The 27632-nt window shown below is 47.5% G+C and overlaps 1 protein-coding gene across 1 annotated transcript; it reads left to right on the forward strand.

The window, feature by feature from the left end:
• Positions 1–1248: 1248 nt before the first annotated feature.
• Xpc (DNA repair protein complementing XP-C cells homolog) lies at positions 1249–27632 on the forward strand. Its single transcript, XM_077663610.1, has 6 exons — positions 1249–3688; positions 4022–4247; positions 10806–10974; positions 19407–19500; positions 19643–19736; positions 26607–27632. The coding sequence occupies exons 1-6, from the start codon at positions 1533–1535 to the stop codon at positions 26703–26705; spliced, it is 2838 nt and encodes a 945-aa protein (XP_077519736.1). The 5' UTR covers positions 1249–1532; the 3' UTR covers positions 26706–27632.

Here is a 27632-nt window from a genome sequence, read left to right on the forward strand (position 1 = left end):
GATTCCGTTTTCGCATCATGCACGGCTCAACTAAGCAAGTACCGTTGCCAAACTTGCAACGATACAAAAGTTACCATAATACGCAAGCTCTGTGTGCAGTTTCATCGCAAATGAGCGAGCGGTTAAGGCGGGGAAACTTTTGAAAGTATTCACGATAAAAACGCACAATACTGTATATGGTGTCGAACCCTTGAACTTGACCCGTGACCTTTAGTTGACCTTTGACATTGGTGACCTTTGGGTTGATCTTAAGAACATCTGATGGGGTGATGTGAAACCACGTGATGACATCCGATGGGGGTGTCGTACGTAAGACCATGTGACACCACGTGGTCGTGCGGGTGTCGCGAGCGTGAAGCGGAGCTGCCATGGACGAGCCTCAGACGCTTAATTAGCGAGCGTGCTTGCTTTTCGTTGAATTTCAGGGTTAGCCAAATTAAGCCACTGCCTATTTTTTTTTTTTTAGGTAAATGTGTTCCAGCGTGAAAGTGCCAGCGAAACGCCTGTCAGACAGCTAGCTGTTATGCGGGGAGCGTTTTGGGATGTTTTGCATGACGCCAACAAACCGTCCGGTATCAAAAAACAACTGCTTAGTCACGTTAACCAGGTTCAGCAGTAGTTAAACAGCAGCTCATTTTTTTGGTTGCATTTCGTACGAAAAGCGCCACGAAGCAGGGCAGAGTTGACGTTGCTTGGTCTTGCAACGGTGCAGTACAATCAGCGACGTCGTAGTAAATAAAATTAGTATAATAAGCGATGGTGACACAAAGGGAGGAGGAGAAATATTTATTAAAAACAGCGAGATTATTGATCTCGTTTGAGTGATCGAGTGGGTGTCTTCCTCATTCTAGGACTCCACTGATCACGGCTCAACAGGCTAGGATCCCGCTGCAAAGGCTACCAGCCATCACCACCACCACCACAAAGAAGGTTGGCGGTGCGTTGAACGTACTGATTACGGTGCAGTATAATTTTGGTCGTCCACGCGGGGTTAGTTCCCCACAGTTTGGTGTGCGATATGCCAGCATGCAGCTCTCAGGAAGACCAGCGCTCACAGGCTTTGTTCCTTTCAAATGCCGCGCGTTTTATATGATACAAAGTCCTACAAGCAAGGCGCGCTCCTCACGTGACATTTTCTGCGCTCAACTTGATCTTTGCGTTTTCACTTTGTATCGGGAAGAGTTTTTGCTCGCAGCTGCTCCTGTCAGGAGAAGTGCATATGATAAAGCGAGATGAAATCTGAAGCTTATACGAGCCAATCCAATCCCGTAAGCAGAGCGCTTTTACCTTGCCTTGCTGCTTTTTCGTGTTGAAACATGTTGCTGTAGTTGCTATGCGAAACGGAAATAACAGAATCGTCGATCGAGTGTCAACTTTGGTGCGCGCACGTGCTGTGCTCTAATGTTTGGATTTGTGGGTATGTTGCAAGCAGCGGTTAGTTTTGTTGTGACACGCTGACGTTTGATCTGTGGGTGTTATTGAAACCTGTCACACAGAGTCACCCACAGACTTGTCGCTACCTAGCTGTCACAATGGCTACAAGACGGTCGTGCAGACTGCTCAACAAGAAGAGCGTGACACCTGCATTGGAACAGAAACCAAGCCTTGATGACATGGACATCGACGACGGTGAAATGTATCCATCGAGTTCCTCCGCATCAGATGACGAATATAAGCCCCCGAGAAGAGAAGTTTCGTCAGATGAATTTCAGGATGACGTTCCGCAAGCGAAGAAAATCAAACACAAGGATGTAGAGCCCACACAAGCGTCGGAAAGTTCTGGCGACGAGCCTTTTGAGCTTGAGAATTTGGAGGTCAATTTGTCTGAAGGCGGTACATCCAGCGATGAGTTCGATGACGGTAGGGACCATCTCAAAGCTGAACAGAAAAAGAGTTCGAAAAAAATATCCGCGTCCAAGAAACAATTTAAGCAAAAAGTTAAAATTCCGAAACTCTCAGAAATAAGAAGGGCTTCCAACACGTTACTGGCGAGTGAGAATTTAAATCGAAGGTCTTTAGAAAGAGCGCTTCATTCGCACAGTTTGTCCGGCGGCATGAAATCTTCGCTTGGGCCAACGCAAAAGCAGACCTCTGTTGTCTTCTCCCATCAAGGCTCTGCAGCAATGCCAGATGGGACCGAGAAAGTGGAAGACAAAGAAGATGAGGGCAAGGGAAAGCCTACCGATTGCTTGAAAGATGTGATTAGTGCTATGTTGCTGGAGAACGAACCACAGGCGACCTGTTCCTATACTCAACCTGGCTCACCTAAGCAGAAAAGACTCAAAAATACTAATAAACTGGCAAATAATGTGAAGCAACCTGCTTCTAATGGGCAGACACGGTCACCAGTAAAAACAAGAAGCCGGCATGGTCATGCTGCCCAAAAGGCTGTTCCCCCAGCATTGGCTGCTAGAAATAAAAAGCATGCGGACAAGTCCAGCAGTGCTGCAGGATCATTAGCAAGATCCACGGGAAAGAAACTGAAGGAAGGTAACAAGCAGCAGCTCAGGGACAAGAAGATGGGGCAAAGAATCAAGCATGAGAGGAGTGATAGCTCAAGTGAATCAGATTGGGAGGAAGTGCCTGAGGAGGCAGACCTAGACAGCTACGCACCAAAGGTTCCCGAAAGTGGGATCACAATAACACTTCAGCAGTCTTTGGTCACTGGGAAGCAAAAGAAATCAAAGTTTGATCCAGTGGCAGAGATGAGGCGTCGCATCAACCGGGTGCGTAAGGAAGTCCACGGTCTCAAACACAAGGTTCATCTTCTCTGCCTCCTGGCACATGGATTGAAACTGAATAGCCTTATTATGGACCAAACTTTGCATGGTGTCACCCTTTCCTTGCTGACTCCAGACTTTTTGGCATATGCTGGTAAGCCAGTCACCTTTCTGGACGTTGAACGCCTGACTAGGCTGTTCTGCAAAGTGTTTGTGTGCAAGCTGTGTGCTTTTTCCGGGATTCGAACCCTTCATGATGACATTACAAAGGCACTGGCAAACAAAGTTGCCCAAAGTGCTAGGGAGTATGTACTTCTGTTCTTGGTAATTGTGCGGTGTCTCCACATTGAAGCCCGCTTTTGCATGTCACTTTATCCTGTGCCTCTTGATGCCGTGCAGCTCCTGAAAACAGACTCAAAACCTGAGAAGAAAAGTTCGGAACCTAAACAACCCAGCAAGAAAAAAGTGCACAAGGTGTCTAATAAGTCACTTGAAGAAAGTGATAGTGACTTTGAGGAGGAAAAACTGAAGGAGTCAAAAGGAAAAAAAAAGCTGGCTGAAAGTTCCTCAGGGAAAAAAGGCGAGAAGTCAGGAAAGGACGAAGAAAAGAAGCTTGCTGAGGGCACAAATGACTGCATTGAGCATTGGGTTGAAGTCTTCACTCCTAAGGATTCAAAGTGGATCCCAGTTGATGTAGTTCATGGGTCTGTTGGCAGCATAACAGAAAGCCACATTCGAGAGCCAGTGTGCTATGTTCTTAGTTTTGATGACAGCAACAAGGTAAAAGACATCACAACGAAGTTTGCATCAGGCTGGCTTACATCAGTGAAAAAGAAAAGGATTGATCCAAAGTGGTGGGAAGAGTCCCTGAAACCTTTCAGTCCTGCTTACTCGGAGCGAGAACGTGTGGAAAATACCCAGATACAGTCAAAGCTCCAGCGACAGCCAATGCCTGCAAGCGTAGCTGAGTAAGTTTTCTCTTTCTTCATGACATGTTAGAGTAATTAGGTGCTTACTGAATTGTGGTGCAATTTCTTGGTAGTAACAGTGTGGAATAAATGTCGGAACTTAATTTCAAGCTTTGAATGGAAAAGTCTTCCCAAATGTGTATTAGTGCGTCTAAGCAAGCCGTGCTTTTGGTTGGTTTTAGTGATTTTCAGTCAAACAAGATTCTATGGAGCACCTGGAAGCTACTCATATGTTTAGTATTTTAACCTCTATCTGCTTGTTCATTATTATTTAATTATTAAATGAATCAAAAGGCGACAGCAGTATACTGGATGCATTCGTGTCTGGTGCAGGTTTAAGAATCACCCCCTGTATGCATTGAAGCGGCACCTACTCAAGTTCGAAGCCATCTATCCACCGGATGCCCCAACTCTCGGGTTTGTGCGAGGAGAGCCAGTGTATGCTCGTGAGTGTGTCCATGTCCTGCGTTCAAGAGAGACCTGGCTTCGGGAAGCTCGCATGGTCCGTGTCAAGGAGCAGCCCTACAAGGTAGTCAAGGCCAGGCCTAGGTATGACAAGGTATGCAAACATTTTAACGCGACAGTGTTAAGGAGCTCGTGTCACAGAAAAGCCGGTGTCGGTGTCGGCCGTGAGGGAAAAATCCCTCCTCCTCGCAATGTACCCCACTGCCCTAACAGATAGCGCGCGATGGCAGTGCAATGAAAGGAAGGGACCCCTGTCACATATTTCAACCGGGACCGCACTACAAGCGAAGGAAAATGAAATGAAAATTGGTTTTAACGAAAGGAGTGAGGCCTGTCTCACATATCTCTTGTTGGGGCACAGGCCGTGCGGGCACGCAGGAATCCCGCAGTGAGCGGCGAACAACGCAGCGCACATTCAAAGCACATTCACCACGAAGCTTGCGGCTTGCTGCCCGTTCGTTCGGCGCAGAAGCTATGCTGGCGTTCGTGGCGTCGGGTTTGCCGAGAACGATGTGCCGACGTACTACGACTGCAACTTGAGCCCCGAGCTTTTTGGCAAGGTGCCTGGCAGCGCTTCTACGTGGTTTGCCTCTCCGTGCGTCCGTTTCACCGTATGTATCAGAGCGAATTGTCTAACGGGCAAGGCGTCGTGCCGAACGGGCGATGGCGTTCCATGGACTCCCTGGCAGTGCTGCAACACGCTGTCGCGTTCCACTCTTAAAGGCAAAGCTTAAGCGTCCTCCAATTTTTTTCATGAATATCAAGTGTTGTTACTAAGAAGGTTTAATCCCCTTCAGGCGCCAATTAAATCTGCTGAAAGAAAAAAGTCTTTTTGCATAAACCACGATCGGTTGACCACGCAGAAGTGATGTGCAAAAATTTACCCCTTCACCTAACACTGCCCTCCTTGATGAACCGCTCACTATGGAAGAACTGCATGCGACTTTGGCAGCTACCAATAAAAGATCGTGCCCAGGACCGGACGATGTAAGCTCCATCCTCAAGCCTGAAAAACCATCAATTGACTTAAACGCCTACTGTCCCATCGCGCTTCTGAGCTGCGTTGGAAAACTGATGGAAAAAATGGCACACTCCCGCCTTACCTGGGACCTAATGAGCAGGAGAATTTACCTTCCGGCCATGTCTGGTTTCCGAAAAGGATGCAGCAGCATTGACATTGACAACGTTATCGCCCTTACCAATTGTGCCAAACGCAGCAAAGCAGTGCGGTCTATGACCATTGCTGTGTTTCTTGACTTGAAGGGAGCCTTTGATAACGTCACACGTGAGGCAATTCATTCAGCCTTGCAATCAATTGGCATTGATGGACTGAAAAATAACTGGCCATATGCACAAAAGATCGATTTTCATGTCAACAAGTGAAGGTGACATAGCTTTGCATCAAATATCTCGCGGAGTATTTCCCCATTTCAATATCCTACTTGTTGGCTTGGAAAAATGCTTGCCTCCTACAGTTGAAATCTCCCTTTACACTGATGACATCTCTGTATGCACATCGCACCTTATATTCTTCCCCCAGCAGGCATATCTCATCGCACCAGCCATCACCTACAAGTTGCCCGTCCACGCTCACACACCATCACTTTTTCTAATTCCTTCTTTCCTCATGCAGCCGCAGACTGGAATGGCCTTCCAAACAACGTTGCAGTCATCACTTGCCCAAGTCTTTTCGCTGAAAATGTAAAAACTTTCCTGTTATTGTGAATTTGTGCTTTTAATTGTTTCCACCCCTTATGTAACACCCCTTTTTTGGTGCCTTTAAGGTAACAAAATGAAACGAAATGAAATATGAAAAATTAGAACAAATGAATCTTGCAGCGCGATTCTGGGCGGATTCAATCGTGTCAATGAGGTTAGCAAAGTTAGGATCATAGGTGGCGCATGCAAACTCAAATTTCGACCATACAAATGTTAAGTAAGCAAGCAATTTTATGGAACGCGGTGCTAAGGCAAGGTTACGGCGCAGGTACCCTAAAACTTGATTAGCTGAATTAGTTACATGGTGAACGTGTTGCGACCAGGTTAGATTTTTACTTCAATGGATGCCGAGATATTTATAGGAATCTACTGATTTAATGGGAAGGTTGTTAATTGTATAAATTGCATCCTGGTGGTTGCGCCGGCGGTGGAATGAAAGAAGAGAAGTTTTAGCAGAATTTAATGACATTAGCCAGGTTTTACACCACTCTTGGACGCGTAGCAAGTCTTCTTGGAGGATGGTAATGTCGTACTGGTTGACTATTGGGCGATAGATGACATATAAATGCATATGCATATAAATGGCACTGACAGTAAGAACTGACACCATTACTCGACCGACGGACAACTGATTGGTTTTTAATTGATTATTTTTTGTTTGCATCATAATGTGCTAGCTTGTTTTCGTTTGTAAATGTATTGAAATGAAATATATTATATTGAAATATTACTTTATAACTCTTCAGGAAGTGAAAACACGGCATTTGCTATTTGTATAAGCTTCATGTTCATAATCATTTTTGACATCTGCTGTGTGTATCATTCTTTAGAAAATGTAAGCATTGCATTTGCTGTAGGTATAAGCTTCATCTTCATATTATTTGATTGTGCTGTGAAGTCCACTGCGTGATGCTGCCTGTAGGCTGTCTGTGACAGCTTTTTGCCTGGGGGACCCCCAACTTGTAGGTTGGAAATAAAGTGGATTTGTATTTGGACAATTGTCAGCAAATAGCCGTATGTTAGGAGTGATGTTAGAGGGCAAATCATTTATATAAATAAGAAATAGGAGGGGGCTTAAGACAGATCCTTGTGGAATGCCAGACAGAACAGGAGAAAATGATGACAAATGAGAATTAGTGTGAATGAATTGATAATGGTCCATTAAGAAAGCACGGATCCAATCCAGAACCAAAGCGTGAAAATTTAGGCGTGAAAGTTTAAGAATGAGGCGTGCATGAAGGATTTTATCAAAGGCTTTTTCAAAATCTATGAATATGGCATCCATAGGAACGTTATAATGTAGACATGCATGTATGTCATTAAGGAAGAGAGCAAGTTGTGTATCACAGGAAAGACCTTCGCGAAATTCATGTTGATTAGTATGAAAAAAATTATGCATTGATAGAAGCTTGGCAGTATGGGAATATCTTACAGGTTTCATGATTTTACAGCAAACACTTGTTAACGAGATTGGTCTGTAATTAAGTGGTGATGATCGGTTACCTTTTTTGTAGACTGGAATGACCTCCCCGATCCGCCAATCGTGTGGTAGTGAGGATGAAGAAAGCGACTGCTGAAAAATTAGAGATAATATGACACTACACAGAACTTTAGTATTTTTCAGGATTTTCGGGTTGATGCCGTCGACACCAGCAGATGATGAATTTGGTAACGATTTTATGGTTTTTGATATTCCACTCGGCTCGAAGATGTTTTCCATAGGAGAATCAGTAACACAATGACTTTGGGAGGTTATCGAGAGGTTCATCAGTGAATACAGAGCAAAACCGAAAATTTAGGATATTTGGAACATCTAAATCAGAATATATAAGCCCAGAATGATCAGTTAGTGAAATTGCGCTAGACGTAGAGGCAGTAATAGTTTGCCAGAAGCGCTTTGTGTTATGCAGCATATTAGGCAAGGTGTAAGAAAATAAGTTACCTTTAGCTTTGGCTACTTCAGCGTCATAGTTAGCGGAGTCAGTGAAATATTTGTTCCATGCGTGCGTCATGTTAGTAGCTTTAGATGTACTAAATAATCTTTTTCTTTTTGTTGTTTAATCATTTTAGTGCTTTATTATACCATGGGGAACTCGGTCACTCTGTTAATGGGATAATAGGAATGTGTATACCGATAAGGCGATGTATTTCGGACTTAAGTAAGCTGATCGGTCTGCAATTTTTCAAGTCCTTGGCGTCTCCTTTCTTATGAATTAAGATAATGTTTGCATTCTTCCAAGCTTCTGGTACGGTCGAGGTCATAAGGCATTATTGCGTATACAGGGTGGCTAGTTTTTCTAGCATGATCTCCCCTTCATCCTGCAACAGATCTGCTGTTACCTTATCCTCCCCAGTTGCTTTTCTCCTTTCCATTGCTCCTAAGGCTTTCTTTACTTCCTCTTTCGTTACTGGCGGGAGGACGCATTGCTGTGCGCTACTGTGTCTCATTAACATTCTGACTACATTGCCTACTGTACAGATTTGTGTACAACTCTTCGGCTACGTTAACTATCTTATCCATATTGTTAATGACATTGCCCTCCTTGTCTCTTAATGCATACATCTGGTTTTTACCTATGCCTAGTTTCCTCTTCACTGCTTTTAGGCTGCTTCCGTTCTTTAGAGCATGCTCGATTCTCTCCATATTAAACTTCCTTATGTCAGCTACTCTCCCCCTTCCCCCTCCTTGCTCTTATTTATTAACTTCGATAGCTCTGCCAGTTCTATTCTGTCGGTAGGTTTAGACGCCCTCATGCTTTGGCGTTTCTTAATCAAATCTTTCGTCGCCTGAAATAGCTTTCCAGTATCCTGTCGAACCGTCCTACCGCCTACTTCTGCTGTGCACTCCGTAATGATAGCTGTCAGATTATCGTTCATTGTATGAACATCAAGATCGTCTTTCTCAGTTAAAGCTGAATATCTGTTCTGCAGCGATATCCTGAATTCCTGTACTTTCCCTCTTACCGCTTGTTAATGGACTTCCTCTTCACTAGCTTATTCCGTTCCCTCCTTAAGTCTAAGCTAATTCGAGACCTTACCATTCTGTGGTCGCTACAGCGCACCTTTCCGATGACCTCCACATACTGCTTAATGCCAAGGTGAGTGCATAGTATGAAGTCTATTTCATTTTTAGTCTCATCATTGGGGCTCTTCCAGGTCTACTTCCGGTTCTCTCGTTTGCGGGAGGAGAGGTATTCATGATCCATAAATTATTTCTGTGTGCGAACGCTACTAATAACTCTCCCCTGCTATTCCTGGAACCTATCTCATAGTTGCGTACCGCCTGGTCGCCAGCCTGCTTCTTTCCCGCCTTTGCATTGAAGTCGCCTATCAGTATAGTGTACTGTGATTTTACTTTGTTCATTGCCGATTCCACGTCTTCATAGACGCTTTCAACTATCTGGTCATCATGGCTGGATGTAGGCACGTAGGCCTGCACCACCTTCAATTTGTACCTCCTATTGAGCTTAATTATGATAGCTGCCACCCTCTCGTTAATACTATTGAACTCCTTTATGTTGCCAGCTATACCTTGATTGATGAGGAATCCGACACCTAGTTCTCATATATCCGCTAATCTGCAATAGCTCAGTATGTGCCCGCCCTTTAATATTGTATACGCCTCACCTGTCGTCCTAATGTCACTAAGCCCTATGACATCCCATTTAATGCCCGCTAGTTCCTCGAGCAGCACTGCTAGGCAAGCCTCACTGAATAAGGTTCTAGCATTAAATGTTGCCAGGTTCAGATTCCAATCGCGGCTTGTCCGGAACCAGTGATTCTTAGCACGCTCCACTGCGTCACAGGTCTGACCGCCGCCTTGGTCAGTTGCTGCTCAGCTGCTTGGGACTGAGGGTTGAGGGTTAATTAGTCTGTTCATGGAAGCTTCTGGCTATGTACACCAGGGTGGTGAAATCCTGTTCTGATGAGGGAGTGCGTTGTCAGTTCTGATCACCGAGATCAGGTCACACCCCAGGTCTGGATTTGCAATTCTATCGACACATGGAGACACATGGAGTTTCTAGGCCTTGTAAAAACAACTTTCTCTTTCAGTGTAAGTTTGGCTAGAAATTTCAGAAATTCATTCACTATGGGGGATGAAAACGTAAGCTAGTACATTAGTCGATATTCGTGCATAATGTTAACTGGTATAATTTGTATTGAAGGAAGAAAGGACGGGTGTGGGCTGTGAAACTGATTCCAGCTACATGCCTTATTGCCTTTTTCTGTAACATGAATGTGACTTATGCATACCATTTTCTGTGACTCATGCGTACCATATAAACGCAGCCGAACCAGTTCCGACTGGAGTTTTAGTTAGAAAATTTCAAAAAGAACAATGGACAGTCATTTTAGACACCACAGCTGGCAACCTAAATGCTAAGAATATGGTTAAGAAGGCCCTAAATTCTTTTTGCATGTATGTCAGGCAAGAAGAGACAGAAGCCAGGACATGTGGGTTTCCTCAGCACCTTTTGAACACCGTCACAGTTCCGTGGGGCTAGAAAGATTGAAACCCCTGGTTTAGAGGCAGTTCCGTGCATTTTGAGTAGTAAATTTGATGAAACCGAAGCTAACTTTGCTGAAGACTAATGTCATAGTCTTGAAAAAAAAGGCTCAAAATGATGCCATTGAACTGGCAGCCTTCAGAGTAGAACCTCAACTCTTTAGATGGTGCAGCCACTTAGAATCACATTTGGGGGAACCTAATAAGTTCATAGCTATAAAATTAGGTGTAACTTGCAAAGTTTCTACACATTGCATGAGGGTCCTTTTGACTTCATGCTGCAAATTTTCTTTTGCACACCAATGAATGAAATTAAGGAATATATTGCTCATGTTTCATGGATTTGTTTGGTTTTGGTGGCAATGTAGGCCAGCATTTTTGTTTTGTGAACTTTCTCTGTCCGCATGTCTTTCTGGGCAAATGCAGTTGTCTGGGCAGATCCTGAAAGAGCAACCTCTGGAACTGTTTGGCCACTGGCAGACAGAGCCGTACATGCCACCAATCGCCTTCAATGGCAAGGTGCCCCGCAATGAGTGGGGCAACGTGGAGCTTTTCAAGAGCTGCATGCTTCCAATTGGGACAGTTCACCTCAGAGGTGAGTGAGAGCAAAGTTCTCAGCTGAGGTCTTGTGTGGCCCTTTGAATGCAGTGAGACTTTTCTTCTTCAAATATTTTACCTATGTAACTGTAGGCAGCGAAACTTGGTTTAAAGTTATCTGCCGTGACTTCACTATGTTGAGTCTCAGCTCAGTACTCGCTTCTCAGGGACCTTATTGTGCATGAGACACTTTGTAATAGCCTCAGTGGTTGTGTGCATTGTGTTTGAAGGAAAATCTACTGCCTTCACTATGTCTGCCTGAAGCTAAATCTCGTGCAACTTGAAGCTGTCAAGTGGCATGGGGTGCAGGGAAGAGATGTGTGGAGAAAATGGATAAAAAAGTAAAAGTATGCAATGATCTGAGGTTCATTTGATTCTGGCATGGTTCACTTCATGATGTATATTGTTGCAGCCCCTGATTTTCCACTGCACTAGCATACACCTTGCACTGGTTTCTAAATGCTGCTTGTGAAGGCATTCCACTATGTAGTGGACACCTACCTGAGCACTTGGCCATGAGGTGGTCCGGCAAGAGTCGGTAACAGCTTCCTAATGACAATCACCATTGCTAAAATGGTCAGTACGATAACCATTAGTAAGGCTTTCTGACGGGCTAATTGGTACATGTTCACTTTTGGAAGGCTGTGCGCTAAATAGATGTTCACAGGAAAAAGGGGTAGGGACGACAGGATAGAAGCGCAACTTTCAACTTTATTGACGACAAATGAAGCCAGGCGCACTTATATATCTGCTGGTAACCAGAGACGAGCTACATGAGAGAGCGTGAACCTAACAACCAAACAAGAGGAAGAACAATAGGGCACATCTAAGTGGGATTATAAAAAGCCCGAGTAGGTGAACATATCATCACGTGCCGAGGTATGGTAAAAAAAGCATTCACTTGGGCTGACGACAATGCATAACAACATGAGAATGTTGTTATTGTAATGGGACCGACAGGCGCAGCGCAGCGAAGAAGCGGACGAGTTCAAGCGGGACAACGAAGAAGCAGACGAAGTGCAGCTGGGTTTTTCGAACGACGCCTGTGAGTGTGCCCGTCGTGTCGCCGGACAACCAAGACCAACCGACCTGTGCTTCAAATAAACGCCTTGACACTTGGTGGAGGTGCCTCGGTTCCCGTCCCGGTCCTCATCCTGGAACTTCGAAGTGGAACGCTCCTCGTCTCCGCCACCATGCCGGAAGGTCCGAGTGAACCATCGCAGCCCCTCCCTGCCACCGTACTCTGTCACGGGGTGCAGCGCCAGCGTGACCCTTCTCCTTTTAGTGGCACCGATGACCAAGACGTCGACGATTGGCTGGCCTCCTATGAGCGCATCAGCACTTACAATCGGTGGGACGATTCCGTCAAACTTAGCAACGTCCTATTCTATCTAACGGACGTTGCCAACCTATGGTTTCGCAACCATGAGGCCGACCTTCCCACCTGGTCGTCCTTTAAAACAAGCTTCGCCGACGTTTTCGGCCGCCCCGCCGTCCGGAAGCTTCGCGCCGAGCAACGTCTTCGTGCTCGATCTCAGCTCCCTTCCGAGACGTTCACCAGCTACATCGAGGACATCGTTGACCTGTGCAAGCGTGTCAACCCCTCCATGTCCGAAGGGGATAAAGTCAACCACATACTTAAAGGCATAGCCGATGACGCTTTCCAGATGCTGCTGGCGAAGAACCCCACCTCCGTCGCCACCGTCATCCAGCTGTGCCAAAGCTTCGACGAACTCCGCAAGCAACGCGCATCTACGCGGCAGTCCGGCGCGCCTGCGGGGGGTCTTGCTGGCTTGGCCCTTGGTGGCTCGTCTGCTGAGCAGTCCCTGTTCATGCAGCAGGTTAAAGACTTCATCCGCGAAGAGGTCGCTCGCCAGCTTTCTCTGCTGCATCACCTTCCCGACCCCGTTTGCCCTCCGCACGACCTGGCGCCATCTCTCACGCCCACAATCCGTCGTGTTATTCAGGAGCAGGTCGCTGCAGTTCTGCCATCCAGTCCCCCACCTCCTCCTGTGGCAGCGCCGCTCACCTATGCTGAAGCAGTCACCGGTACACGGCGCTCGCCCACCTCTGCCGCCTACCCTAGCAGCCCGGCCTTTTATGCTCCACCGCCGTCTATACCCCCGCCGCAGGTCCCGGTTCGTCGACCCCGCCGAAACCCTACGAACCCTTGGCGTACCGAGGACAATCGACCGATATGCTATTCCTGCGGTCTTCCGGGCCATGTCGCACGCTTTTGCCGTCAGCGATCTCCTCGTTCTGGCGATTTCATGCGCAATTTCCGGTACGATTCCGGGCCGCCCTTGCCTAATGTCTCTTCTGCCTCCTCTACACATCGCTCCCAGTACCCTACTCGTCGCTCGCCTTCCCCTCGTCGACGTTCCATTTCTCCGATGCTCCGCCGCCCGGACCCTCTCCCAGAGGAAAACTGACTGCCGCAGTTCAGGAGGCAAGAACTGCGTGTTTTGCCAACTTTTTAAGTCCTCCGTGTTCTCCTGCTAACGTGATTGAGGTGTCTGTTGAAGGCGTCCCCGTTCTCGCGCTCGTCGACACGGGTGCTGCAGTGTCAGTAATTAGTGATGCTCTTCGCCGCAAACTTCGTAAGGTGACAACGCCGCTGTCTGACTTTTCACTACGTACGGCCACCTCTCAGCGCATCCACCCCATCGCAGCCTGCACGGTCCGCGTTACTATCAATGACGTCGCCTATACCATCGAGTTTGTTGTGCTCACCGCCTGCTCTCACGATGTCATCCTCGGCTGCGATTTCCTCTCGACCCACCGTGCAGTGATTGATTGTGCCCGTGCGGAACTTGAGCTTTCTCCCCTGTGTGATGTTTCGTTGTGTGACCTACCTGTGCGCTCCGCTAAGCTTCTTGTAGCTGCCGACACCGACATACCTCCCTCCTCTTCAGCCCTCGTTCCGCTCCGCCCCGACTCTTTCCTCAGCGGCCCTGTTCTTTTCACACCTACCGCAGCACCCACTCGCCATCAGCGCCTCCTCATTCCATTCGCCGTTGTCTCGATTTCCGATGGCCACTGCGCCATCTATGTCACCAACCCATTTTCTTACCCGTCGTTTGTTCTTCGCGGCGAATGCCTCGGCTCTATTGAAGAACTGGACCCTGCTCTTGCTTCCGAGTTCTCCGATACCCGTGCCTGCTCCCCAGTTACTGCCTTAGCCTGTTGTGCGACAGCGCCCGATCCGATTTCCATCGACGTCTTTCGTCGTAACATCGCTCCCGACCTTCCGTCCGCTTACCGTGACCAACTCTTGGAACTTCTCTGCCGCTTCCGCAACTCTTTCGACCTTTCCCAGCCCTCCTTGGGGCGCGCATTGGCCGTCTCTCACACAATTGACACTGGTACCCACGCTCCCTTGCGTCAGCGACCGTACCGAGTCTCGCCGAGCGAGCGCCGCGTCATCCGTGACAATGTTGACGACATGCTTCGGCGCGGCATAATACAGCCTTCTCACAGCCCTTGGGCCTCTCCTGTTGTCTTGGTGACGAAAAAAGATGGCTCCATCAGGTTCTGTGTGGACTACCGCCGTCTCAACAAGATCACACGCAAGGATGTTTATCCTCTACCCCGAATCGACGACGCACTGGATTGCTTGCAGGGAGCGGAGTATTTTTCATCCCTCGACTTACGCTCCGGCTACTGGCAGGTCCCGATGGCGGCGAACGACAGGCCGAAAACCGCTTTCGTCACCCCAGACGGCTTGTATGAGTTCAATGTGATGCCATTCGGCCTCTGCAATGCTCCAGCCACATTCGAAAGGATGATGGACACTATTCTCAGTGGCCTCAAATGGGAAACTTGTCTGTGTTACTTAGATGACATTGTCGTTTTTTCCAAAGATTTTCCTTCCCATCTGCACCGCCTTCAGCGCGTACTCACTAGCCTTACTGACGCCGGCCTCCAACTAAACTTGAAAAAATGTTACTTCGGTGCAACGCAGCTCACAATATTAGGCCATGTCATCTCCAAAGACGGCGTTCTTCCTGACCCTGCCAAACTTCGCGCCGTCGCTGACTTCCCCAAACCAACCACCTTAAAAGAACTTCGCAGTTTTATAGGCTTATGCTCATATTTTCGCCGCTTCATCCGAAATTTCGCCAGTATCATCGCCCCTTTAACGCAGCTTCTTGCCGGCAGCCCGAACCTTTCGTCTTGGTCCCCCGCCTGCGATACCGCGTTCAGCACTTTACGTCGCCTGCTGGTCTCTCCCCCCATCCTTCGCCATTTTGATCCCGCCTGTCCGACAGAAGTTCACACTGACGCGAGCGGTGTGGGCTTGGGTGCAGTTCTTGCCCAGCGAAAGCCTGGGTATCCGGAATACGTCGTCGCTTACACCAGCCGCGCCCTCACCAAGGCGGAATCAAACTATTCTGTTACAGAAAAAGAATGTCTCGCCATCATTTGGGCAATTGCCAAGTTCCGCCGTTACATTTACGGCCGGCCCTTCTATGTCGTCACAGACCACCACGCCCTATGCTGGCTATCCTCCCTCAAAGATCCTTCTGGCCGACTCGCCCGCTGGGCTTTACGTCTCCAGGAGTTTGATATACACGTCATTTATCGCTCCGGCCGCAAGCACTCGGACGCCGACGCCCTTTCTCGTTCACCACTCCCATGCGAGTCAACCTCTGCCCTCGTCTGTGCCTACGAATTCTCTTCGTTCAACATCCCTGATATGCTCTCCGAACAATTGAAGGATCCTTGGATCACCTCACTGCTAAACTTCCTGAACACTCCCTCGCCGCATCCTTCGACCCGGACCCTTCGCCGCCAAGCCCACCACTTCGCCGTTCGTGATGGCCTCTTATACCGCCGTAATTACCTCCCCGACGGCCGGAAGTGGCTGTTGGTCATCCCTCGACACCTCCGTGCTACAATCTGTGCCTCTTTTCACTCCGCTCCACAATGCGGCCACGCCGGTGTACTGAAAACATATGCTCGCCTTCGTCAGCGATTCTACTGGCGAGGTATGTACCGCTATATACGTCAGTACATTCGGTCATGCATCGCCTGCCAACGTCGCAAGAAACCTCCCCACCCCGCCGCCGCTCCTTTGCAGCCGTTACCTTGCCCTGGCCGTCCCTTTGACCGCATCGGCATTGATCTTTATGGCCCGCTTCCAACTACTTCGGCTAATAATCGGTGGATCATCGTTGCCGTTGACCATCTCACCCGTTACGTCGAAACGTCGGCTCTCAAATCTGCTACCGCAAACGATGTCGCCCACTTCATTCTACACAGTCTTGTTCTTCGTCACGGCGCCCCGAAAGAACTTCTGAGTGACCGCGGCCGTGTTTTTCTCTCGGACGTCGTCGAGGCCCTGCTCAAGCAATGCCAAATCGTTCATCGCTACACCAGCGCCTATCACCCCCAGACCAACGGCATGACTGAGCGGTTCAACCGCACTCTGAGTGACATGCTCGCCATGTACGTTGACACCGCCCACTCCAACTGGGATCAAGTGCTCCCGTTCGTCACGTACGCGTATAACACAGCTACTCAGACAACAACGGGGTTTTCTCCTTTCTTCCTCTTATATGGCCGGGAGCCTACATCCACCATGGACACCATCCTTCCTTATCACCCTGACCCTTCCGAGACCACCTTACTCTCCGAAGCTCACCTGTATGCCGAAGAATGCCGGCAACTTGCCCGCTCTTTCACCACACAGCAACAATGGGATCAGAAGCACCGTCGGGATTCCCCGGACCCTTCAGCGTCATACCCATCTGGCGCCCTCGTTTGGCTCTGGGTGCCTTCCTCCACTCCCGGCCTCGCCACGAAACTACTGTCTCGCTTTCACGGACCTTACCGGGTTGTCCACCAAACTTCTCCGGTGACTTATATCGTTGAGCCGCTCGTTCCCTCTTCGGACCACCGCCACCGGGGGCGCGAAACTGTGCACGTTGAGCGCCTCAAGCCTTACTATGACCCGCCCATCCTCTCCTCTCCGTAAATCGCCAGGATGGCTCCTTTTTCGGAGGGAGAGTAATTGTAATGGGACCGACAGGCGCAGCGCAGCGAAGAAGCGGACGAGTTCAAGCGGGACAACGAAGAAGCAGACGAAGTGCAGCTGGGTTTTTCGAACGACGCCTGTGAGTGTGCCCGTCGTGTCGCCGGACAACCAAGACCAACCGACCTGTGCTTCAAATAAACGCCTTGACATTATTTAAGGTCTGGATTGTGTAGTGCTTCGATATCAAAAAGTTGTTTAATATAGCGCTTTAAGCTTCTGCACAGTTGGGTATTTGTTTTGTTTCTTGAATCTTATTAACCCTTTCTAGGACAGCGGGATACATGTTGTCCCATTTGCTTCCAACAGCCAACGGTGTACCTATGTACCAAATTTTTGTGTGCTGAATACTACCGCACTATTACACAAGCCATTCAGCGGGTTTTTATCCTTAGCTAATTGGCCTCCTTGGTGTTCTGTTTTTGAAAGCGCAGCTATGCAGTTCAATGTGGCCCAGTTTGGGAAAGGGGGGGAATAAAATTTTCAAATTTTTTTTGAGCTTTTGAGTTTGTTTTTTTAAGTCAACTGCTTCATAGTACTTATTAAAGCAATTTTCAAATTTAATGCAAGTTTTCTTGTGCATAAAAAAAATTTAGGCATAGATACATGCCACATTTGAGGTGTTTTTAAGCGGTTATTGGTGCAAATGTGTACCCCTGTAATGGTCAAAACAGCTTTAAAGATATAGCATTCAATTTCTAAAGTGGTTCTGAATGCAATTTTACCATTTTTATGCATGTGGGTCACGCATACAGCTCGTGCCTTATAAAGGGTCAAATCTGTGAGGGCTCTTTGCTTTTCAGAAAATGTTCATAAGGATTTTTTTTCACCTATAGCATTTAGACACACTGAAGTATCCAAGGCTTCCTGGCCCTATGTGATCGCTTTCTCGTTTTGTGAGGAAAGCATTTTTCATGCACAGTTTTTAGTTTTTTCAGTGAACAATTCGTAGGCTTTGTCGATATTGTCGTGGTGAAAAACTCGCAAGTCTGTCTAGAACAGAGCAATAAAAGAGTTCAACCGTGCTGTCATTTTAATAATAATAATTGGTTTTTGGTGGAAAGGAAATGGCGCAGTATCTGTCTCATATATCTTTGGACACCTGAACCGTGCCTTAAGGGAAGGGATAAAGGAGGGAGTGAAAGAAAGGAAGAATAGGTGCCATAGTGGAGGGCTCCGGAATAATTTCGACCACCTGGGGATCTTTAACGTGCACTGACATCGCACAGCACATGGGCGCCTTAGCGTTTTTCCTCCATAAAAACGCAGCCGCCGCGGTCGGGTTCGAACCCGGGAACTCCGGATCAGTAGTCAAGCGCCCTAACCACTGAGCCACCGCGGCGGGGCCGTGCTGTCATTTTTGTTCTGGAATCCGTTCAAGCAGGCATTTGAGGCTTTTAGCTTGAACACATTGCCCAGGAGATAGGCAGGTGATCGCTAATGTGAACAAAACTAACACCATGTGAATCGGCTTATAGTGTATGTTAGTAATAAAAATGTTAATTAATGTAGACGTGTTCACTTGTATGCAAGTTGGATGCTCAATTATATTTGCTGACATGTTCACCTTGAGTGCAGAAGCATGCACACAAATTTGTGTTGTCCTTCTGTAGTGAAGAGCTCAGCAGATTTGTGCTAATGTCACTGCCAAGAATAAGTCCATCCATCAGTCCAATCCAAGGATTCATCTAGGAATGATAGAAAGGGAGAGACATTTCTTCACAGGGATGATACAAGGCTGAAAGTAAACGTCCTCTCTTCACTGCCAATGTTTCATAGCCTTCCATTATTTTAGAAAAACGTTCATTTAGCTCACAATAAAAGTTATCCTTGTTTAGCATTGCAGCAGCACCCCTGCTCTCCACAGATGGTTTAGAGAATGAGGCATAGCAAAGCATTTGGTTACTTCATACTCGTCATGGTACCATGTTTCAGTTAGCAATATTACATCAGATTGGAATTCAGAAGTGTCGAGCATATTTGTGATTGCTCCACTTTTGTTTTGTGCTATGTGATGTGCAGGCGGGAAATTACATGTCTGTTATCAAATGTAGACAATGATAAGTCTTGCAGAATTGAAAACATGCTTACTGCATTGTCTGCTAGTCGTAGCTGTCAACTGTAGCGGTAGCATTCCAGTACGAGCTCACCTAATAAGTTGTCTTGCCTTTGGGTTACTGCCTGAGCAGGAGCTGAAGGAATGCAACTGCATTGTTGTTCAATGGTGGTGGAATTTCAAGCCATGCTGTCTTGTTCCAGGCATTCTTGGCTGCAAGGCAGAACAGGCGTTTCGGCACCTTTTTACTGAGTAGAACATGCTACCATCAGCTGCAGCAGCAGCAAACTGCTACTACAGTTACAGCACATCATTGCTTCTTATGCTTTTTATGCAGCTCCTGGGTTGGCTCGTGTGGCTGCCAAACTGAACATCGATTGTGTTCCAGCTGTTGTGGGCTTCGAAGGCCACTGTCGTGGTGTCCATCCAGTGTAAGTAGCTCATTCAAGTGCACCACCAGGCCATTTGAAACTGGTCCTGTGATGCTGTCGAAATTGTGCTACCTTGGCCAATTTTAATGATGTGATTGGGTTTAAGGCAGAACTGAATGGCTGTGTGCACATGCGTCTCCAGGTTTGATGGGTGGGTGGTGTGTGAAGAATTTCAAGACACCTTGATGGCTGCTTGGGAAGAGGAACAAGCCAACATCAGCAACCGTGAAGAAGAGGTACAGTTTGCATGTTTGCTTAACCTCCCTGCCTTCCCGTTCATCATTCTCTCTCTCTCTATCTGTAGACTTGCTAGTTAGGCTTGCATTCTATGAAATATATTGTGGACAGAGAAAAAGAAAAAATAATACTGTGCTTGTGCCACAATATGATAAAAACATTTGGTGATGACCATCACATTTTAATAGGCCCGCTTAATGTAGAGATTTTTTTTATTTGTTGTAGCGTGAGCTACACTGGCCGAGGTTGAGCAGTTTTACGTGGCTCCTGGAGAGCCATGCTGCGCATGCGCGAGGAGCAGCAGTGTCACACGGCACAGCGGGTGCGCCGGAGCCGCCGCCTCCGCGCCTCGCCGGTCTGCACATTCCAGAGGAGTGCCGTCGAAGCCATGGCAGACGCACTGGTGCTGGCGCGTGCCCAGCTGTACGCCTCCGTTGCGCAGTAGCCAAGTCTGACACTGTGCCGGAGCCAATTGATAGCGCCTCTCATTCTGCGCACATGCGCAGAGGTATCAGGGGAGGGGGTGGGTGGGGGGGGGTATACATATAGCGGGGCGTTTGCCAGTGTGGTGTAGCCATCCTCGCAATCCACCATTTTCTTGCCTTGCGTTGCCAAGGCTTTTTGCAAATGCTTCACCGATTCCTCAAGTTGCCGTATCCATTCTTCATTAGCTTTGCATAATTCTAGAACCTCGTCTATCTTTGATAGTTTTGAGTTTATCTCAGAAAGTGTTGCATCGCGACTCCCGTTACCTGCCTTCATTTCCTGCAATTCTTCCAGGATTATGCTTAATGTTTCCTTTTGTCCGGGACCTAGATTAGGCTCAACGTCCCCGCACACAAGAATCAAGAGAACTGACCAGGAGTCAACAATCATGCAAAGACACTTCTGAGGGCACAGCAGGATCACAACTGCATAATGGCTGGAACGAATTTAATGATATAGATTGTAGAAAGCAGCCAGGCAAATTTAGCCATGCTGTTCTGAAGAATGCTGCCGTGCCCTCTGATGTTCACAGGACGATCCGGGGGTTTTATAGCATTGTCTGGTGACGTCGCTGTCGCAGAAGCCCGGTGATGCCACCTGATGATAGCAGCTTGAATTCTGCGTTGGTCATCTTGAAAAATCGCTGACTTGAGGTCCAAGCATGCGCTGTTGCACAGCGCATGCCCATCCAGACCGAGCTTGGTAGGTCCAGGCGGCGGCCCGGCGAGGCAAAGAACCTGCATAACCAGCCAGGCAAATCTAGCCATGCTGCTGTAAAGAATGCTGCTGTGCCCTCCCAGCAATAGCTGTATCAGGGGCGTCCTGCAGAATAAACAATGTCAGCGTCGTGACATGCCAAAACCAAAAGCTATGGCATTCAAGAGTCTGTGAGCTTCTGTCCTTAAAGGTGCACTTAAGAGTGTTCTGGTTTTCGCTGTTATTTTGTTTTTTGGGTTTCCATGAATAAATAGACTCAACCTCATCACCTTGTGATTGGAAAATGAAAACAATAAAGACAGCCAAAATAATTTTATTACTGTTTTAAAAAATGACGTAAGTAGTAGTTTAATAAAACCACTTTGTATTTGTGGTTCACAGAAGATGTCACCGAAAAAACAAACCCGAAGCAATCGGATTGTGTTTTCTTCTCGTGTACTGCTGCGATGTGATGCACCCCACCACCTGCTTCAGTGGAAGCGCGTGCCTGATCACGGTGATCACGGTTCTCCTTTCTCGAAGGTCCCATGTCTGTCCCGCTCCCCAGTTTTGCAATCCCGCGACATCCATGGATCTACACTTTTTCGTGTGATCTGTGGGTCGCCATCATGTTTTGTTGCAAGTGTTGTTCAGTTCGTGAGCAACCTGCATGTTTTCGAAGATCACTCCCCATATTGCTACATAATTACTCCACCAGCAGCAAGCCACCTCGCGACTAGCTGAGAGGCGATGGTGCTGATCAAAACTTTATTCTGCAAGAGAATTTGAGGCATGCAGGCCCCCTGGGTCCGTTTCTTAGGGGCCGCAGAAAAAAAAGTACCATCTGGGAAACGTAGTAGCCAGGAAGCGCACGTACTAGACAGTGGCTGTCAAAATGCTGGCATGAGGTAAAGCACCATTGAGAAGTGACATCCGTGATGTAGCATGCGGGAACACTGCCACAGTTGTAACATAGCAGGCGGTTCTGTATTGCGTGGGCTTCTATGACACCTTGAACGGGACTGGCTCACAAGAATGTAGCAGCGGAGAAAATGCAACACCCGGGAATGTAACAGTGGGATTCTACCATATGAAGTAATGTTGAGTCCTACTCAGTTCGGTGCAAAAGTTACTGCCAGAAAAAAAGACTTTCCCCAATGTAAAAATTTTATGCATTGTTCCTTTGAAGGAAAGCTTTAGGAGTAGGCATTTAATAGGTATCTTATCAAATGCTTTGGCAAAGTCTAAAAATGTGGCATCAGTTTGTAAGTTAGCATCAAGGTTGGAATGAAGATTGTGACGGAACCTAGCAAGCTTAGTCTCACATGACAGGCCTTTTCAAAATTGTGGGATTGAATAGGAGGAATAAATAGTTTCTCCCCGCTTAACTGCGGCTGACACAGTTCAAAACCACCTGGACCCCACCCCTTGATCATCTACGCTACCGAGCGCATGCCGACCATGGCGGGCCATGCTCTGAGGAAACAAGGGAACGAAACTCTGGGTGACACAAACAGGCATTTATTGCTACAACAACAATAATGCCAGCTAGCAACAAAACACGCTAAGGAATCGAGGGTGTCTGACTCGCCAGCAAGGTTACGAGTGAACGTTCGCCCACGCAAGGGCAAGGGGAAACTCCGAGGCCGGACGGGACGAGCTGGCGGGAGAATGTTCCCCCGATGAGGCTCTCGCCCTGCTGGCGGAGAGCGGAGCACCGCGGCGACACGTCCGCACGAAATGGCGTTCTCCAGCCAAAGAGAGTGATGCTCTCCTCTGCGCGCGCACAGCAATATCGCCGTCTGTGGCGCTGTGACACCCTCTCATGTTAGTTAAGGTAACTAACCAGGGAGAGTCACGTGGTGCGCCCCTCATCGAGGTGATGCTGTTGCTGCAGGGTGCATCGCTGGAAGCAAAGAAAGGGGACAGCGGGGCAGGTCCCCACATCCCCTCAACCTTAAATAGACATACATGCCTGAAAGTACATGCTATGGAGGAGTCTCCTGGTCCTCATGCCCTTGAGGCAGGTCTTGTAGCGGAGGTCACGCCAACAACATCCACGCAGACTTTCGTTCCGAAGGCGGCGTGAAGATCTCCACTGGGACGACTCGCATGGCCCGTGGACTACGTGTCTGCAGGCCCGCGAAGAGATGGCTAGTTGAAAACTGCAGGCCTGGATTCTACAGTAGTCGCCAGGGTAACAGGAGCCGGAGGCTACTGCTGACTGGCCTCGCCACAAGTGCCCCGGATATATGCGGTGAACAGGATACAGGCCGCTTCATCGCAGCAGGCTGCAGTGAGACGATGTGCACCGGACAGCAAGCCTGGGTGACTTCACCGGAGCTGCAAGGTTGCCAAAATGCTCTTGGCATGCCTTTAACATAGGTCTAAGGAGTGGAAACTACGTCTGCAAGGGCCTTATGGCGTAATGCTTGACTCCCCTTACAAAAATGGTCTATAGATAGTGTCTAGAATTATAGACTGTTGCCTTCCTGTAGATATTTTTTTGGTTGTCTGTAGACAAAAGTCTATTAGAAGTGTATGGCTATAAATCTATAGACTTCCTATAGGATTTGTATTACCTATAGAGTGTTCTGTAGGGTTTGTCTATAGAGAGTCTATGGACCATTTATTCATTCATTGTCTTTATTTTCTCTTGGACAGAGAAGGAGACAGGACTAAAAGCTCGTAAGCTTGACAGAGGTCCTGCCCCCTTTATCAACTTGGCAGTACAGTACACAGGCAGAGATTTTCAATTTTCCAAATAAACATGAAACAAAATAACAAAACACTTTGTAAAAAAGCAGCGCTATGCATTGCAGCACAAACATAGGTATTAGAAAAACAAATAACTGGTCACGGGGAAACAAAAAAAAATAATAGGTATAGGTTTAAACTGAGTGCAATATTACGTAATCTTGCTAAGAAAAACTCGCTTAATAACATCACTTGAATGCTGAAAGGGGTCAAACAATTCTTTGTTCAATTTATTTAATAATACTGGAACAGTATAAGAAAGAGACTGCTCGGTATAATATGCCCTAGGCGTCGGCACTAACCAAATTTCTTTGTCTAGTCTGCAGGATATGCGTGTTTTTCTCAAGTTTTGCCAGATAACTAATATAATGTTCATCACTTTGTGATTGACAAGTATATGGACAGTCTATAGACTGGCTAAAGAAATTTGTGTAAGGGTCGCTAGCAATACATGTTGGGCGCTTGTGCAAATGCAAAGTTCAAGTGAACAAAATCCTTTCTTGAGTTGAACAAGACTGCTTAGTTCGTTTGAGGTTAAAAAAAAAATTTCTGTGGTTTAGCTCTCGTTAAACCTGGAGTGACGTGATAGCTACATCTGGCCGAGCGGAACTAGCTCAGTTGAATTGCTAAGCCAGTCTTTCGCCGCTCCGTTTTCTGGGTGTTCCTTCTTCATCTTTGTCCCACTTGACACAGCGCATGCGCACAGCTGTTGCGTGCCACGCCGCCGGAAGCAGCAGCTGCTCCGCACCACATGACCAATGGCCGCACCACGTGACCAATGGCTGAAGGGTCGAAGAGGTGGCGTAGTGTAGTTATCGCTACAAAACGGGTAGGCAGCAAAGCGCGCCCCCTTTCAACACCACTGTCCTGTGGCCGTGTCTCTTCTGACATGGTGCAGGCAGCCCCGAAGAGCCTTAGGTCTAACTACCACTCTGACAACGACCACGAAACAAATCAAAGACCCGCAACGGGTTACGTGCACGCAGCCGCAAGGAGACATCAGCTCTGTGGGGTGGTCCTACCCCGCTCACTGCACGAAGCAGCTTCTGAGCGGTCGGCGTCCACCGTATCGGATAGTGTCGGAGCGCCCAGTGCCGAACTGCAATACCAGCGAGCTCATAGCAGCACCCGTGGCCCCAGGCCACCCGAGCTTTGGAGCCATGACTCCCAGAGTCAAAAAAGACAGTAGAGATATACAGAAAACTCGTACCATCCACGGGGCTTCCATACTCACTCGCTTCGGGTTTGGCAACTCTGCGGGCGCTAGGCCTCGCGCTCCCTCAATGCGGACCGAGTGGTTCGCTTGAAGAAACTCCTGGGAAAACTTGATGAAAAATGTGCTGAGCATGTCGAAAAGTTCAAGCATGCTGCAGCGCAATACACCTCGCACTCAGGAAAGCATGCCGCAGGTTCTAGCGATCAAAATTCAAACTAGGCCTAGCACTTGTCAAGTCCGGACAGAGCATTCCTTGAACCGGATAGTCGTCCAGTGCTCCAAGGGCGAGCCCCATGTTGGGCTGGCAGATATGCGGTTGAATAGGGGAAATAAATAGTTTCACCCCGCTTAACTGCGGCTGACACAGTTCAAAACGGCCTGGACCCCACCCCGTGATGACGTACACTACCGCGCACGCCGACCACGGCGGGCCTTGCTCTGAGGGAACAAAGGAACGACACTCTGGGTGACACAAGCAGAGCATTTATTGCTACAACAACAATACCGCCAGCTAGCAACAAAACACGCTAAGGAATCGAGGTCGTCCGACTCACCAGCAAGGTTACGAGCGAATGTTCACCCACACTAGGGCAAGGGGAAACTCCGTGGCCGGATGGGACGAGCTGGTAGGGGAATGTTCCCACTATGAGGCCTCGCCCCTCTGGGGAAGAGCGGAGCATCGTGGCGACACGTCCACACGGAAACTGCATTCCTCAGCCGAAGAGAGTGATGCTCTCCGCCCCGTACGCGCAGCAATCGTGCCTTCTGTGGCGCTACGACACCCTCTCATGTTAGTTGAAGTAACTTACCAGGGAGAGGCACGTGGCGCGCCCCTCATCGAGGCGATGCTGTTGCTGCAGGGTGCATCGCGGGCGGAAAAGCAGAGAAAGGGGACGGCGGGGCAGGTCCCCATAAAATCTGTGTTGGAATGGACTGAAAAAAATTGTAGGATCTAGATGCTACATGGCCTGAGAGTAGATGACATATTCCATGAGTTTACAAGGGGTGCTAGTCAGCGAAATGGGAGGGTAGTTGAGTGGTAAATCTTCAATACCTGACTGAACGCAGGAATGACCTTTCCCATCTTCCAGCCTTCTGGGATGATATCTGTTGAGGGTGACTGAGAAAATTTGCAAGGAAAAGAATGGCTGGCATTGCCAGCTTGGTACCAAAAGGTAGTGAAAGGAATGGTTTTTCAAATTTATTCGTGAATGCTAATGAAAATGTGGTATTAAATATATCTGTACACTGAGCATCGCTGACAGCGTTGCCGTTACCATTAGTAAGGATGCTGCTGTACAGTTGTGGATTTACCGCTTTCAAAAATTTTCTTGGATTATTGGTTATCACTCGGGTAAGTCTTGATGAAGAAAGGAATGTTTCGCTCTTTTAACTGCTGAGTAATGTGCATCTTCAGTGGCGTAGTATTTTTCCCTTGTAGCAGCGCTCGGCCCAAGTTTCAGCGCACATTAGAGCGGCTGGTTTTAATCTTTTTGTCTTTGGTTGTTTTGTTAAACCAAGGATTTTGACAATCAGTGTTGATAATGCACTTTGAAATATATCCGTGTTAGACCACTAATGTTGCGTAGGATTGATCAGTTTTTGCGGACTGCAAATTTGAGATCCTGGAACTAGTCACAAGTGTTAAATCTTTGTATTGCTTGTGTGATGAGTACTGTACAGTTCACAGGCTTGCTTCACTTATTCATTTCAGAAACGCCTGAAGCGAGTGTATGGCAACTGGAAGAAATTGATCAAAGCAGTTCTCATCAGGGAGCGGTTACGGACAAAATACAGGAATGGTGATGACTAAGTTGCATTTAATGTTGTTTCTCATTAACAATTGTTATATCTACCTCAGTTCGATATTACCCATTGATTTGGCTTCATTCATTCACTACTGCAGCCTGATCTGTACTAAGTGCAGTCGTGCCTTGTTAATATGGGCACTTTGGTTTCTGAGCAAAACTGTCCATAAAGCTAGTCATTCATAATAAGGAATCATGAAAAAAAATCAGAAATAAAAACACACTGTAATTAAGTTCTACTTCGGTGCATAGTGGTATCAATGACATGAAAATTAAACAAAACCTTGGGTATTCGAAATGCATTACTTTGGTCAGCATTATGTTTTCAATATTGCAGTGCAGTTTGAAGTCCCTAGTGGTGCATCGCATGCTTGGTGCCGTCTCATGGCATGACGGCATATATTCTACTACGACTTTTCAGATCTCATGAAGTGCTAGTACATATTCATACTTAGTCGCTGGCAGCTGTTGAAAGCAGCTTTACATTATTCACATCAACTAATGAAATACAAAGAACTGCAAGGAACATAAACTGGGCACCTTGGCACTGCAAAAACATGAAAAAAAAATGGTCGTCACAAAGGCATTCGCATTTTCGCATTGCCTTTCAATGGTGTCTGGTTGGGGCAGTCGAGATTTGCTTCTCATCGTTGACCATATTAACGTGACAGAAATACATAGGCTTCAATGGGGTCTGTGCATTTTCGCTCTGTACGCTGTCCGGACAGCGTTTCCATATCAACAAGGCGTAAATGCATTGAAATGCATTGGTCCCCAGAAAAAGTGTCCATAATTCGTCGTCCTTTTAAAGGGAGTCATACTAACAGGGCACGGCTGTATGTACATTTCATAATGGCACAAATGTCAGGGCTTGGCCAGTCTGTTCTACCCAGTGATTTAATAGAGCAATAAAGATATTGTTTTAATAATGA

This window comes from Amblyomma americanum, chromosome 4, assembly GCF_052857255.1.
Source record: "Amblyomma americanum isolate KBUSLIRL-KWMA chromosome 4, ASM5285725v1, whole genome shotgun sequence".
NCBI classification, from domain to species: Eukaryota; Metazoa; Arthropoda; class Arachnida; order Ixodida; family Ixodidae; genus Amblyomma; species Amblyomma americanum.